Below are 13,770 nucleotides of genomic sequence, written 5' to 3'. Positions count from 1 at the left end.
TTCACAAAACCACATGAACTCCTGATACATCCATCCCTACAGCACACTGATGCATGCATCCGTGCACAATAATACTCTGAGATGCTTCTTGCCTATGGTGCAAAGCACTTTTATTTCTGGAGGTCCACCCTGAGTGCTGGGGCCATGTGCAGCACAAGGCAACACAAGTGAGCACGTGTGAGGAGCTGCTTGCGGACATGTGTCTTTGTAAGGCCGTTGCTCCAGCAACAGCAGAAAAATATTTTGCAAAAAATAGGAAAATATATTGGAAAACCCACAAATTATGAGACTGAGAGGACTGGGAGACAAGGGAGCTCCTCAAACCAATTTAAACTTCTGAGAAATAATTCAGCAGACTTCCAGTCAAGGGTACCCCTTTAAAAAAACTTAAAAGTTTAGTACGGGGGGAATTTAAGGAACAGCTAATGTCACCTCCATCCTCTTTTTTTAAATTTAATGCAGTTTCTTCCTCCAATATATAGCAGGGGGGGGGGCCCAAAGGTCCGTGCTCTTCTGTCCTGATTCTTCCTCTGTTCCTCTGGTGCCTTCTCCCCCTGTAGTCCCCCTTGTACAGGCCTGTCTGCAAAAGCCTCATTGCATCTGAGCTCTTGAGCAGTCCATGCCTGGAAGAGTCCATGCCTGGGAAATCAGAGGGGTTACTGCTCCTCCCTTGCGTTTTTCACTTTCAGAGAAATTGGAGCTTCTTGCACTTTCATTATGGCATCTTTTTGAATTTGTCTGCTCTTCCTGCAAATGGATTTCAAAGCATCAGAGTAGTCTGGGCTTTTCAAAGAAGCCTAATTGAACTGTAATAGAGTGTTAGTGCCTAATTCACTTAGGCTTCCTTGGAAGCTTCCTTTTCATACTTCTTCCAGCACTGCTTTCCTGAAGCTTAATGCCCTTAAGTACAGTGATTGATCAATTAATTTCCTATAATGATGAACTTACTTAAGTTGTACATGCTGGTATTGGGTATCAGCATCTGAACACATCATTGCCTCTCTGTTGCCACAGAGCAGAGCTGGGATTGTGCTTGTTCCCTGTCAGATTCTCCATTTTCTTGGAGCAAGCCACTCTTCCACGTAACTTTGGAAACTTTAAAATGTGCCTGAGAAATTATGCTACCATCTCAACAGCCTAACCACTGACCAGGGATCTTCCACCTGCTCTCACAGTTACTGACTCCTTCTCCTCTGTCAGATCTTGCCTCTGAACTGCCATTCTCTGTCACTGCCAAAATATAGCTCATGGGCATTTGTAACTTTTTTGACATAAATCCTTTTCTTCTCTCCATCACCCGTCCTCACCCTCACTGCCAGATAAAGGGCTTTCACGTGGGCTTTGTGTTTGCTTAGACTAATTTGCCAAGTCTCAAATTCATCCCAGTGGTCCTTACTGTTGTTACACCCCTTGCATCCTTCCAGGCAACTCCTCTCCTTCGGGCTTCAAACACTTGTAGACGTTTATCCCTCTTCAGCTGTCATTAGGCCAAGTCATGCATATTCACATCTTTTAATCTTTTTTTTTCTCACATCAGTTCCTTCAGTCTTTTAATCATTTGTTCTTCTCTAAATTACCTCCAATTTGTCTACGCATCTCTGGTTCTCAGGCACCATGAAGATGCTGTTTAGACAAAACTGCCTCTGAGGGCACAAGCTCATAGAAGGCTTGTTAATGCCTTTACGGTTGAGACATTTCATTTTGCTGCTGGACACCAGATTTTAAACAGGGTTTGAAAAAAGGGCACATGATTATATCCTTGCAGAGTGCAACAAAAAGTGACTGCCATTCAGCCGAGCCTCATGGCTGCAGTACATGCACTACTCTGGGTAACGTTGAAATGTTTGTCCTCTCCTCACTTCTTGTCTCTCCTCAGGGTGAGAGGGAAGCTTCATGTAACTGGGAGTCTTGTTTTGCCAAGGTTTCTGTTATTAATAAACATGTCTTTATATTTTTTATGTCAGAGAAAACAGATACAACTTTGGACTTGGAGCAGAAAGTGGCAAGGTTTCCAACGAGCTTTGGTACGTTGTGCTCTGGGCAGGCAGCAAATTGCTGCACATCCAGCAACGTCATAACTTCCCCATCCCGCGCTGACGCTGGGCACAACTGCAGCTCTGCGCAGCTCCAGCAGTCGTTAGTACCAGTGGAAAACATGGCTCGTTATCCACTGGATCCTCCCAACAGCCCACATGGGAGGCATCGCTTCCCTTCAGCTTATAATGTTAGAAATGGGGGCAAGAAAGGTGAAAAAACCTGCCCAAGGCCACGCAGAGCGCTGGGGGATGAGCTCAGGTGAAGACTGCTTGGGGCCTGGCAGAAATCTTCGCTTGTTCGGACGGCTCAGACCGTCCTGGTTTCCAGACAGTAAAGCCTCAATTATACAGTACATTTTTTGCATGAGTTCGCCAGAGTTGTAATAAGCTTATCAAGGGGATAACTGTTAAGATAAACCCTACAATCTTGTCCATCAGTCAGGAAGAGAAATAACTAGAAAAAACAGTAAATTCAGCTTTTCCAGATGCGTCAGTCAGCCACGGGCTTTCCACTCAGTGACAAGCAATCGAGAGGACTCCTACAACTAGCGCTCTGTGTCCGCTGGTACAGGAAATTACCTACCTAGTCCAGACCTCACATCATAGGTTGCTTCTTTTGGTTAGACCGATTTTACGTGACCGCACTACCAGCAGCACTAAAATAGCTCCATAAACATTACCATATGAGCTGGTGCGCTGCTCCAATGCACTGGATACAGTTTTTTACCAAATCCCAGCTTAAGACCTGTCATTATCTGAACTGCCTTTCTGTCTTACGTAGATGGATCAGTAACTTTTAAAGCACTGTTATTCCCTCTTTGTAACAAAGCTCAGCTATTGTTTTTTGTAAAGCCACAGAGCACTTTTATAAGCACCGTGAGACTTCGTATGAGCACAGTTTGCAAAATTAAAAGTCAGCCAGAGCACAGCTTTTCAACTTGCCTTGCAAGCAAATCCTGGTTCCTTCCCTGCCACTGCCCTTCAGCCTGGTGGAGAGAGAATTAACAAAACCAGAAACAATTAGATACCTGAAGAAGAGCTTTTAGAAAGGCAGAGAAGAGCAAGAAGATAGCAAACTCAATGCCCTTCCAGGAGAATAGGATGATCTGTTGAAAATCTCCTTCCCAGAGGCTCTCAGAAAGGGATCTGGACAGAAGGGGAGGCAGTGATGGATAAGTTGCCGTAAGAGTGCGGCACAAGGAGCTGTGGTGTGGGGAACACAAGTGGCAAGATTTACTGTCCCCAGGCGTAAGCTTGCACTCTGGAGTGACACAAAGCCATTAAAGCACACGGAGTTTTGGAGGGCTGCAGCTGCCCAGGGGGGCAGAGGGTGCTGATTTAGAGAAGGCTCCTTCTCCAAGTCCTCTGCGCAGATGTCTCTGCGCAGAGATGTCTCTGCCAGCCCCTGCCAGGCTTTGCCAGGGAAGATGGACATGCAGGTGAGACAAAGAGCACAGACCTTTCCCTGTTTGTGCTAGGCATCCACCTTTGGGAGAATCACCACTTCAGCGTTCGGAAGAAGCTGCCAAAGAGGCATTTCAATCACTTGCTGTTGGGGTTACTGAAAATAAAAACATGATGGTAGAGCCTGGCCTGTCAGGCAAAGGGAGATGGGGAGAGGGGAGATACAAAGAAAGTGCAGACCCTGGAAATCCAGGCTCTGAAAGATTTAACTGCCAGGACTGCCTTTGGGAGAGAGAAATAAAACCAGACCGGTCACCCGAGGAGTGCAGTAGAGCAGGAGTGGTGGCTCGGGGCTGTTGCAATCATAGCTAAAACCTCTCCAGCAACCCTCCCAGCAGATCCCACCGGCTGGGTGCAGAATCAACAATCCTGTTGCTGCACTGGTGTCCTCCACGTGCTGGTTCCCCATCCCAAAAAGTCTAAAGAGAGCTGAGTGAATCCATCTCACCAAACTGTGAATAAAGTCGAAATATCCACGCACAGCTCCTGCAAGAAGGTTCATCCCACGTTCCGTATTGCCATGGTTGCCCAGTTCTGCAAAGCTCTGAGCAGCCTGGGCATCTCACGGGAGCTTGGGCAGTTCCTGGCATGGTGGGCCTTGCTGCACACCAAGCCCAAATTTTCACTCATCATCTTTATCAGAAATAAGATTCTTTAGGTCTATCTTCCTTCCTACGCACTATCAGAGCTATTTGTTCCTGGGCTCTGAAAATGCAGAAGTCATTATTGTGAAGATGGTACTTTTCATGGTAAGTATGAGTTCCTACTTTTGAAAGTAAGTACCTATTTAACTAAGAGGTTTATAATAGATCAAGCAGTTCGCAGAGTACAAAAAAAGTGAGAGCTACGATCCAAAGAAACTAGTTTAGTGGTAGGATTGGGCATGAAAATAGTTATCTGCTTTGTATCTTTAATATTAATTTATTCAAGACCCTCATCTCTGGATAAATACAAATTAAAAATTAAAAGCCCTTGTAAAGTAGTGCATGAAACCAAAGCACCACAGAAAAATTTGGAGAAGCAAATAAAACTGCCATAGTAAACTACAAAGGCGCTGCAGAAGCAGGGCAGCGGGGAAGGCAACCTGGAAATAAAAAAAACCCAGAAAACCAACCCAACCGCAACACGAAAGGAGGAGAGGAGGAGATGGTGGTGGTGGCAGCAGCGAGAGGGGGGCAAGAAAAACCACCACTTAAAAAAATAAATTCATATCATCACCGCAGCAGGGCTCAGAAGGAAATATTTAAACCAGCAATTTTGAAAACGTAACCCGGACTGCCTGGTGAGTGACACCTTCTGTTTGCACCAGGCAAACAGGCTCCTGAGGCAGGGCTCCTGTACGCCGGCCCCTGGGAATAATCCCCGAGGTTGCATTAGGTTCAGAGCTCAGAGCTGCACAGAGCTGACTGCTGTCATCAAACTTTAAGGAAGCAGGGAAACACTCTGCAGAACAGTGTCTTTTTCAAGGCCAGTGAGAGCCAAAAAGGGGCTCATTTCAATAAATGAATGATATTGTGTAAATGTTTTAGGCGATAATAATATCGGGCCATACTAAATGGCATCCCTGGCACGTGCAGGAGGTGGTCAGAGAGAGCGGCGGGTCCCCAGCACAGGATTACCCTGCTGAGCTACATCACTCACTTGCACAGGGCAGGACAAGTTTGGAGAAAGCCCCTGGGAGCTGCAGGCTGTCGGCAGGGACCAGGGGCTGAGCTGGCAGCAGCAGTGCAGGCAGCACAGGCAGCAAGGCTTGCCCTGGCACGGAGTACCCCACTGTCCTTAACTATCCTCATCCAGCAGCCTGGTGAGGTTGGGAATTGCTATTTCTCCCACTTTCCAGGTGAGGGGCAGAGGTGCAGCTGCTCCGCATCACATCCAAGGACGTATTTAATATCCTATGGCACATTCAGGCACTTGAATTCCCACTTAAATCAAGAAGGTACAGCCTTTCGTGATTTGGGACAGCATCAAAAATGTGTGGTGAAGTGTTTCCTTGAGTCCCAGTCTGGTCTGTAACTGTGACCAGGGATCAACAGAAATTGGCCTTGCCAGGGGAGGCCAGAAACTTTAGCCTCCAAAGGAGGGGAGAGGGGGAAAACAACCTTCCCCTTCTGGGGGCTGTGGGGAGAACTGGCCTCCAAACTGAGAGGTTTGGGGTTCAGTTCACTAACCACAAAAGCTGACTTGCAAGAGCTGCACCGAAGGCAAGTGGCATGTTTTTAAATACCACCAGGGAAGTCTGGTCCCAGGAACAATCATCAGCCTCCAAACAGTCATCGCTTCTAGCTTTTATCTGGAGACAGTGCTGGGCAAAGTAACACAATTAGTCTCATAAGTCAAGAGCAGACTGCATAGCTCAGATGGTTGAGGAAAGGCTAACTCTAATAAATATATAATACCCAAGGGGTTATCTAAGCAGCGAATAAAGATACAGGATCTTTTTTTAATGTACTGAAGTTACACTCATTCTGTATGTGGCATCAAAAGAAATACAGATTTTCTGACAGATTTTTATTTCCCACTGTTACTAAAACACATCCCCTTCTTAAAGCAGCATCTCACACAACTCTAATCCTTCCCGATTTATCTCCGACCAAGCCTGCAGTCAACAACTCGAGGCCCTAGCTTTGTACCTTGCATGTTACAAATGAGATTTTGATTCTAAATGATCAGATACGGGGATCAGATTTTGAAATAACATACATTTTGTGCATAGCCTTCATTCCCTTTCTCTTTTTTTATCTGAACTGCCCATCCCATCTCCTACACACCCTCGTGTTTAAAATTGCACGAGGATGGTTTCTATTTTAAAGGAGGCATTCATGGGAACAGAACAGAGTGAGGCTGCTGAGATTTTTTTTACCTGAGCTCTGATTGCAGCGTCTTTCTTAATCCACTTTATCACTGTTTCATACACCAGCTCCTCCGCTTTGGTGTTCAGGCTGTCATTGGACATGTAAGAAATGAAGTCGTCTTTTGAGATATTAAGGATCTCTTCTTGGTTTGCCACCTCTGGGAAAATCTGCAGGGCATACGCTTTGGCCATGTTGTATAGTTCAGTGCACTGCATGGCTTCAGCCATGGCTAATATTCCTAAGCAGTTGCTAGCAGTCAGCTGTTTTTCTAAAAGGAGCAAGAAAAAAAAAGAAAAAAGCAAGTGAGAATTATTAAAAGCAAGATTCACATTTTTACCGAGAAGATGAAAAAAAAAAGTGCCACGAACAAACCTCCAACCCTAATTAATTTGAGGGAGTTAATTAGAAGCAACACCCTCGTTACTTTAGGATTGGGATTAAAGTACGTAAATCAAAGTCTGTCTAACAACTGAGCTGGGGATGGGGAGAGAAATGCACTTTCTGAGTTTGCTTTTCGTGTAAGCCTTCACGAGGCACTGGGGAAACCTACTGACATAATAGTATCTGGGGCTTCCCAAGGGACGGGAACCCTCCCAAGAGACTGCTGCTATTTCTACCGCCTACAATGTTGCTTTAAAAAACAGCAAAGATGTAAATGCCAGTGCAGACACTTAAGAATAAATGCAAACAGCACTAAGGACATTTCTAAGGATGCTGCAGTCACTTCATGATAATTTTTGCCCTGTTCAGCTACTAAGCTACTTCAAATAAAAAAAATCCTCCCCCCCCCCTTTTTTTTTTCAAAGGAACTTTGTTGCTGCTGAATGTGATGACATCCCTTATGCAAAACACAGATTATACTAATGCCTTCTGTTAAATGTTGTGTAGTGGGTTTCAAAGAAAATCATGCACAGAGGAGACAGCATTATCTCCTACCCGGCAAACAGAAGTAACGGCACAGTGTGTAGCTTTGCGTTAAAAGTGTGCTACACCATACATTTGACTGTACTTCTTTCCTCTTCAGCTATTCTGAAGAAAAACCCACCAGTTTCAGACATTTATAAGAGGAACTGGCAGATTCTTCTCAGCTTTTGTTAACCAAGCCACTACTAATAGGCAGAATATATTCTTTTAAGATACAAGACCAAGAAAAAAAATAAAAATAAGAGAGACAGACTGCAATAGATGACAAAAGCATCGATACCAGTGGCAGGAGAAGTATATCACATTTGGGCAGTGTCACATCCTAGCGCACCATTTCAGAGCACTGGACAGAAATGTGCAGTAGCCCCACATCTCTTCAAAAAAGACTCCCATCAGATTGCTGCTGCTGGAAATGCTCGGGGATTTTTTGCCTACACCCAGCTTCTGCCTTCATCAGATTTCAAACCTGCACACTATCTATACATGGCTTTTATTAAAATGGGATTATGACCTACTTTTTTTTTAACCTGGCATGAGATTAGTTTTGTGGTTTTGTTTTTTTTCCCCCCCTAACTCTTTTTATTTTCTTTTACAGATCCATCAATCTTGAAACTAGGTTATCTCATTTTGCATCAGTTGATTGTACTGACTCCAAGGAGCCCATTTCCTCAAGCAGACTGCAGCAGCGGCACTGTTTGCTGTCAGTAGATTTTGTCACTCAAAGACTGCCCAGAGACAAGCTGCAAACTGATAGCTATGAAGCACAAAGCTCCCAAAATGTCTTCTTTTCCGAAAAAAAAAAGAACCAAAACCCTCTTCCAGGTTCCTTGGTTCTGTCTGTTGGCACAGTTTCATGTATACGTATGGCTGGGGGTAAAATAATCTAACAGAGCCCCAAACTCTCATCATCGCTTGGCAAACTCTCAAGTCAAAGACAAGTCTTACACTGCTCCACCTTATCCTCACAGGGTTTCTAATAAAGGTAATAATCAAGTTTGACTCATTAAGCAGCCATTTACTAGCAAATGATGGAAAAGACTTGCAAGAATGAGTCTTCACCTTCAAGGGACTGGGTCTGTCTCTATCAGGAGAGATTCCCATGCCATCCCCACCTGAGCCTGTGGCGTGGGGCAGAAAAAGCACTGGTCACAACTGGTTTCTTCTGATCTGGACAGGTTTTTCTACCTCTAACAATGCTGTGTGACTGATGCAGCCTGGTACACTGGTGTCCAAGCAGTTCCACCTTGCCCCTTTGAGCTTCACTCCTTCTTCTTCCCTGAGAAACCGCTCGGTGGCAGACCCAAATGACCTTATCCTTGTCCGATTCAGCAAATCTGATTGATAAGGCCATTTAGAGAGGAGTCTCGGGGAGATGCAGATGGCGGTATGTTCAGGAGGCTCCTGATGCACTTTTTTGCACTTCGTCACTTTTGATGTGATGAGCACTGCAACAAGGTGGGCGCAGTGATGTCTTTTTAAGATGAAGGCTGGCATGTGAACTAGAGGGATTCATCGCAGGTGAGCAAGACAGAGGTTGGGACAACAGCTATAAGAGGTATGGAAAATCTCTGTCCTGTGAACAGAAAAAACGCACCCTGCATTTTTCACCTCTGACTTAAAATTTGGTGGCAAGATTGATCTCTCTTGAGTCCAGCAATCTATGGTGCACATAGTATCCCTGTATACTCATAAGCAAACAATTCCAAGAAGCAATCTGGTAATATTCTGGATTAATCTTGTAATATTTTGGATAATGACTTCAGGATGAGCAGAACAGTGCCTTACCAATGCCTGTTACTCTTCACTGACTATACTGGGAGCCTACATGACTATTTAGATACAGATTTCTGCTATATAATATAGCCCATCCCAAGTGACTGCAATCTGGGGGCGCTTCTGGATGCCGACATGACAAAGATAGCTAAGGACCAGTTCTGCTCCATCTGTTCCTGAGCCATTTTCCTTTGGACACTGACATGTTTCCAATAATTGCTGGTTTTGCCACAGTGACACTGGACTTGTAACAACACATTTTTGTGGAGTTTCACCTTAAGTTCGTTCAGAACATGACTGCTAACTACTAAGCTATTCCCAGCATTCAAGGACAGTTCATAACAGACTTTTGAGTGGACTTTAAGGATATCAGATGTAATCTAGAAGGTTCTCACTGGTTTGACAGAGTGCTGGATAGCATATTTTTTTCTATGTACATCACAATATTGCAGATCAGCAGCTGGTATTCTCCACTTGTGTTAGACATGATTTTGGAATGGGATCCTGTGCAGAGTCATCATGAGATAATCAGCCAGGCAGACTGCTAAGACAGCACTTCTGTAAGTGGGATGACTTGAGATAAAGTCAGAGATAGATGGTATGTAGGAAGGACTACTCAGTGAGACTGCAGTAACAGTATCGTGGAAGCTCAGTGGTTGATGTAAGCCCACTCTGTGTGCATGAAGTACTGTATTTTCACTTACAGATGCTTTCTAGATGATGACTTGGATATCACTAAAATTGGCTTAAAACATCCATTTCCTCATTATAGTCTGTACATTCTGATGGGGATCTTATTCCTCAGGTATTCCTACTAGTGTCAAAAGCATGTGAAGCTGGGAGATAGACTTTCAGATGTATTCATCATCCAAAAGATTTCACTTTTCCTCTAAGAGTGTTCCTCATTTCTCCTATCTCTAGATATGGTTGATACTTCAGTTTCTCCAGAGCTGGGCAGTGTGGTTCTCCAGCTGGCTCAAAATTCTCTACCTTGGCTGAACAAAAAATTAGCCATAATACTTTCTCTCAAATTCATAAGGACCATAAAGGCCTCTTCTTCCCTCAGGTGCATATGCCTGTTCATGCAGGTCTCATCACTGGTCCGTCATTCAGTTTTTCTCATAGCTCCCTCTCACACTCTTTGCAAACTTTGTCTTTGTGCCCTTTGCCCAGGACACTAAGAAAATTCAGAGCTCCTGCTCTTTCCTGTTCTCCTCCACGAATCTAATAGGTTCCACTAACTTCTTTAGACTGATGGAAGAATACTTTTATTTTATCAGCAGAAGGCTGAAGTACACGCTCACAATTTGTTCACTCCCGTGATGAGGGTCCCTGCATCATGGACCCAAACCGTGATACTGATGAATCACCTGAAACCCGATTTGAGCCATGACAGTGATAATAGCATAAAACAAATATGAAAAAAACCACAACCCAAAACCCCCTCAAGTCTTCAGCCATATGGATGGAGGAAATACCTATGATGTCCTGACCAGTTTGCAAACATTTGCCTAGTTATCATATGGTGCCTGCACGAACTTGTCAGCATCGTTGCATCAGTCGGCACAAAACTGTTGTCATTTCTCACGGTCTAGACAAAAGCAGAGGAGACAGCATGTGGGGGAGAGAGAGAACGTGGCTATAATTAGCCCAGTGAAGCTGGTTAAGAAATCTCCTGTTGAAATGAAACCATTTTCCTGATACATTTGCAGCATGTTTCCACCAGAAAGTGCAAGTAGAGTTGGGGTGCCTCTGCCCAACGCTGCTGAGAGGCCCAGGTTAGAGACACAAGAGCTGCCTGGACACCAACCACCCAGGACCCTGCTGGAGCTTCACGGCTGAAAAAGGATGACCTGAATTTCCCCTGAGATGGTCCTGTGCTGTGCTGAACAGACCTATTAATTCGGGGCTTTTATTTCTTTGGGCCTCCTTGGACTTCCCTCCTCTTCTGTCCCTATTTAGCCATGGCCACTGATGGGAAAGAATCACTGTTTATACTGGTGAATCCTCCAGAAACCCTAGAAACCCCCCTGATTTTTACCATATTTTTGCTTTGTGGGGAGCAGAGGTGACTGAGATGAAAAGAAAACACATAGCCACAGAGAAGACAAAACGCTTTTCCCTGAACTTTTTAGATGGCAAATGCTCTACTATCTCTGCAGAGCAATCCAGTCACAGCTATAAATAAAAATAAGCAATTATACTCCATGAATTCTCCAAAGGAGAATATGAAATTCCAGTGACTCCCCATATATCACTGAACTTATAACCAACTCTACTATTTCATACCCTAACATGGTTCACTGAATTCAAATACTAACTATCGGAAAAGAGAAATCTCACATTGATTTAGTGAAATAAATGTATTTTGGTTTTGTGGCTGAATCTTTAGAGACAGCACAACTTAAACTTATCTGTTCCTGGAAAGGCCCTAAGATCTAATCACTTTAAAAGGTGGTGAAGGGGAAAGCAATGCCAGAGCCAGAGCCCTCACTCAAGCTGCACAACTAACACAGTGGGATTGCAAAGCATAGCTTTCATTTCCTCATTACTCACTTTTAAACAAGGGACATATAAAAAGCTGGAAAGAAGAGAAGAGTACAATACCACAGATTCTTTACTGATGCCTACATTGTACCAGCTTAGTCACACCACTCATCTTGTCAGCAGGTCAGCTTAGCAGTGAAAATTAACACAGCAGTAAACTGGACTCATTTGAGTTTGTTTTTGTTTTTACTTAATGAGTGCAACATTTTCTAAACTCTCATCTTCCACAGGCTGTAATTCTAGACGTCAATTTTAAATGAGAACTGCCCAGGAAGAATCTATGGTTCATGTGGGTTGAAGATATATTTGGGGTCCAGAGAGAATGGCATCTCCCATACTAAGTTGAGGGAGCTTGAACAGAAATCAAGATGTCCAAAAAAAGATATTTGGAACTTGGACATGGGAAGTAAGTCATATAAGATCAAGGTCACACTTTTTGTACTAATAAGTTTGTGCTGATAATTTGTAAATTATTACTGTCTCATTAACTGATATTATAGCCATGTTAGTGAAGGAGTGGCATGTGATACATGCAGGAATTTGAACCAACATGTGTTTCATTTGAGCTCCAGTTCTGTCTCCTCTTCTGCATGGCAGAAATGGGGCTGGATGGTTCCAGTTCAGACCAGTAAAGCCTAGTTAACAGAGCTGGTCATCTTGGACTGTTCTGAAATAGTCTATATTGGAAAATATATAGCAAATGCAAGGAGCAGGATGACACCGTGCTCTGGACAAGAAGAATGGGCTTCTCATGTGGCCATGAGAGGGTGCACAGAGGCACTGGTGATGATGTTGATCTCTACACCCTCGCTGGGGCAAATGCTCCCCATGCACACAGGGCACACCAGTTACCAAGGGAGGGCACAGCAACGTTTTATTTCCATCCACCATTTGTGATGATAAGTATCCATCAGACTGTAACTCTGTGTGAAAGAACTCCATGAACATTTAACCTGGAGTAGTTCAACCAGATCTTGTTTACAAGAACACTGGACATGTGAAAGACTTTCTCATGGATGCAAGAAAATTCCAGATCCTGACTCCTCTGTGGCAGTCCACCTCCAACTCTTTCAGCACTTGACCAAGTTGGCCTGGTGTAGCATCCAACATTTGCTGTCACAGTCAGAAGCAACCTGTGTGTTACAGCCTGGTATCTGCAGTGATCAACCTCTGGGAAACAAAATGTCATCATGATACCAAGTATGAATCAAGAGTCAAGAAAAAAGTCTATCCAAGATGTGAAAGGAGTTGCCACTCAACCACAGGCTACACTTCTCTAGATCATTTTCCACTGGCCACCGTGTCAGCATTTTAAATTCAAATCTCAACCCAAATAAATACTGTTTTTTAATTTTATTATATTTAATCTTGGGTTTCCTAATTATCTTTTAAGACTTGTTAGAAGGAAGGCTTACAAACCTTAAAATGAGATCTTAAAACCTCACTAGATGGAGCAATTCTTACCTAGAAACGAAACGCAGACTTTACAGAAAGTATGAAACTGGAACTTGCTGGCAGCTTCCAGTAGGGTTTTTGCATTGGCTGAATCTATGATCAAAGAACCTGTATAAACAAACTCCAGGAGTAATTCCAGGACATCCGCAGTGAGGTTCGACATGGCCAATTCCAGCTTCTCCCCGCTTCTGCTACTGTCTCGTGGTGACCTGGTAACAGCAGACAATTAAATTATGGACATTACACCATCCCCATTTTGTTGGCATTTATTGCTTAGTGAGGGCTAAAAAATTGCTTTGCACCTCATTATATTTCTCCATTATTTTTGTTTACGGAACTGAAGAATATGAATCTTAAAATAACTGAACTTAAAAACTTTAACCGGATCTGAAAGAGAAGAGTCTTAAAGCAAGTCTTACAAAAAATCTGTTTATTGCTACTCTGCATTTTCATGCAAAAACAGTTGCAAAAGAAAAGGAAAGGAAAGGAAAGAAAGAAAAATAAAAATGAATGAGCCAACATTAATGAAAATGAGGAACAGGATTAGCTTTCAAAGGGAAACAATACATTTTAACATCTTGGTTAACATCTCATCTTCTGTGCATAATGTAACCGTTAAGGAAAAAACACTCTCCAATTTCAAGAGAAAAGGTCATCTACTTTTTCAGGACTCCAGCACTGCAATAATTTTAAATGTCATGTGCATTTAAGGATGC

General features: G+C 43.5%; 1 protein-coding gene across 1 annotated transcript in view; it reads right to left on the bottom strand.

Moving 5' to 3' along the window:
• Positions 1-13,770, bottom strand: part of KLHL29 (kelch like family member 29) — a 247,910-nt gene that overhangs the window by 44,181 nt on the left and 189,959 nt on the right. Inside the window, exons 5-6 of the mRNA XM_059835718.1 lie at positions 13,064-13,263; positions 6,364-6,623 (exon numbers count right to left, since the gene is read on the bottom strand). Of these exons, the coding sequence (XP_059691701.1) occupies positions 6,364-6,623; positions 13,064-13,263 (460 nt within the window). The remainder of the gene's footprint in view (positions 1-6,363; positions 6,624-13,063; positions 13,264-13,770) is intronic.

This window comes from Gavia stellata, chromosome 2, assembly GCF_030936135.1.
Source record: "Gavia stellata isolate bGavSte3 chromosome 2, bGavSte3.hap2, whole genome shotgun sequence".
NCBI lineage: Eukaryota > Metazoa > Chordata > Aves > Gaviiformes > Gaviidae > Gavia > Gavia stellata.
The sequence above is the reverse complement of the archived record's forward strand: the minus strand, read 5'-3'. Positions and strand labels throughout refer to the sequence as shown.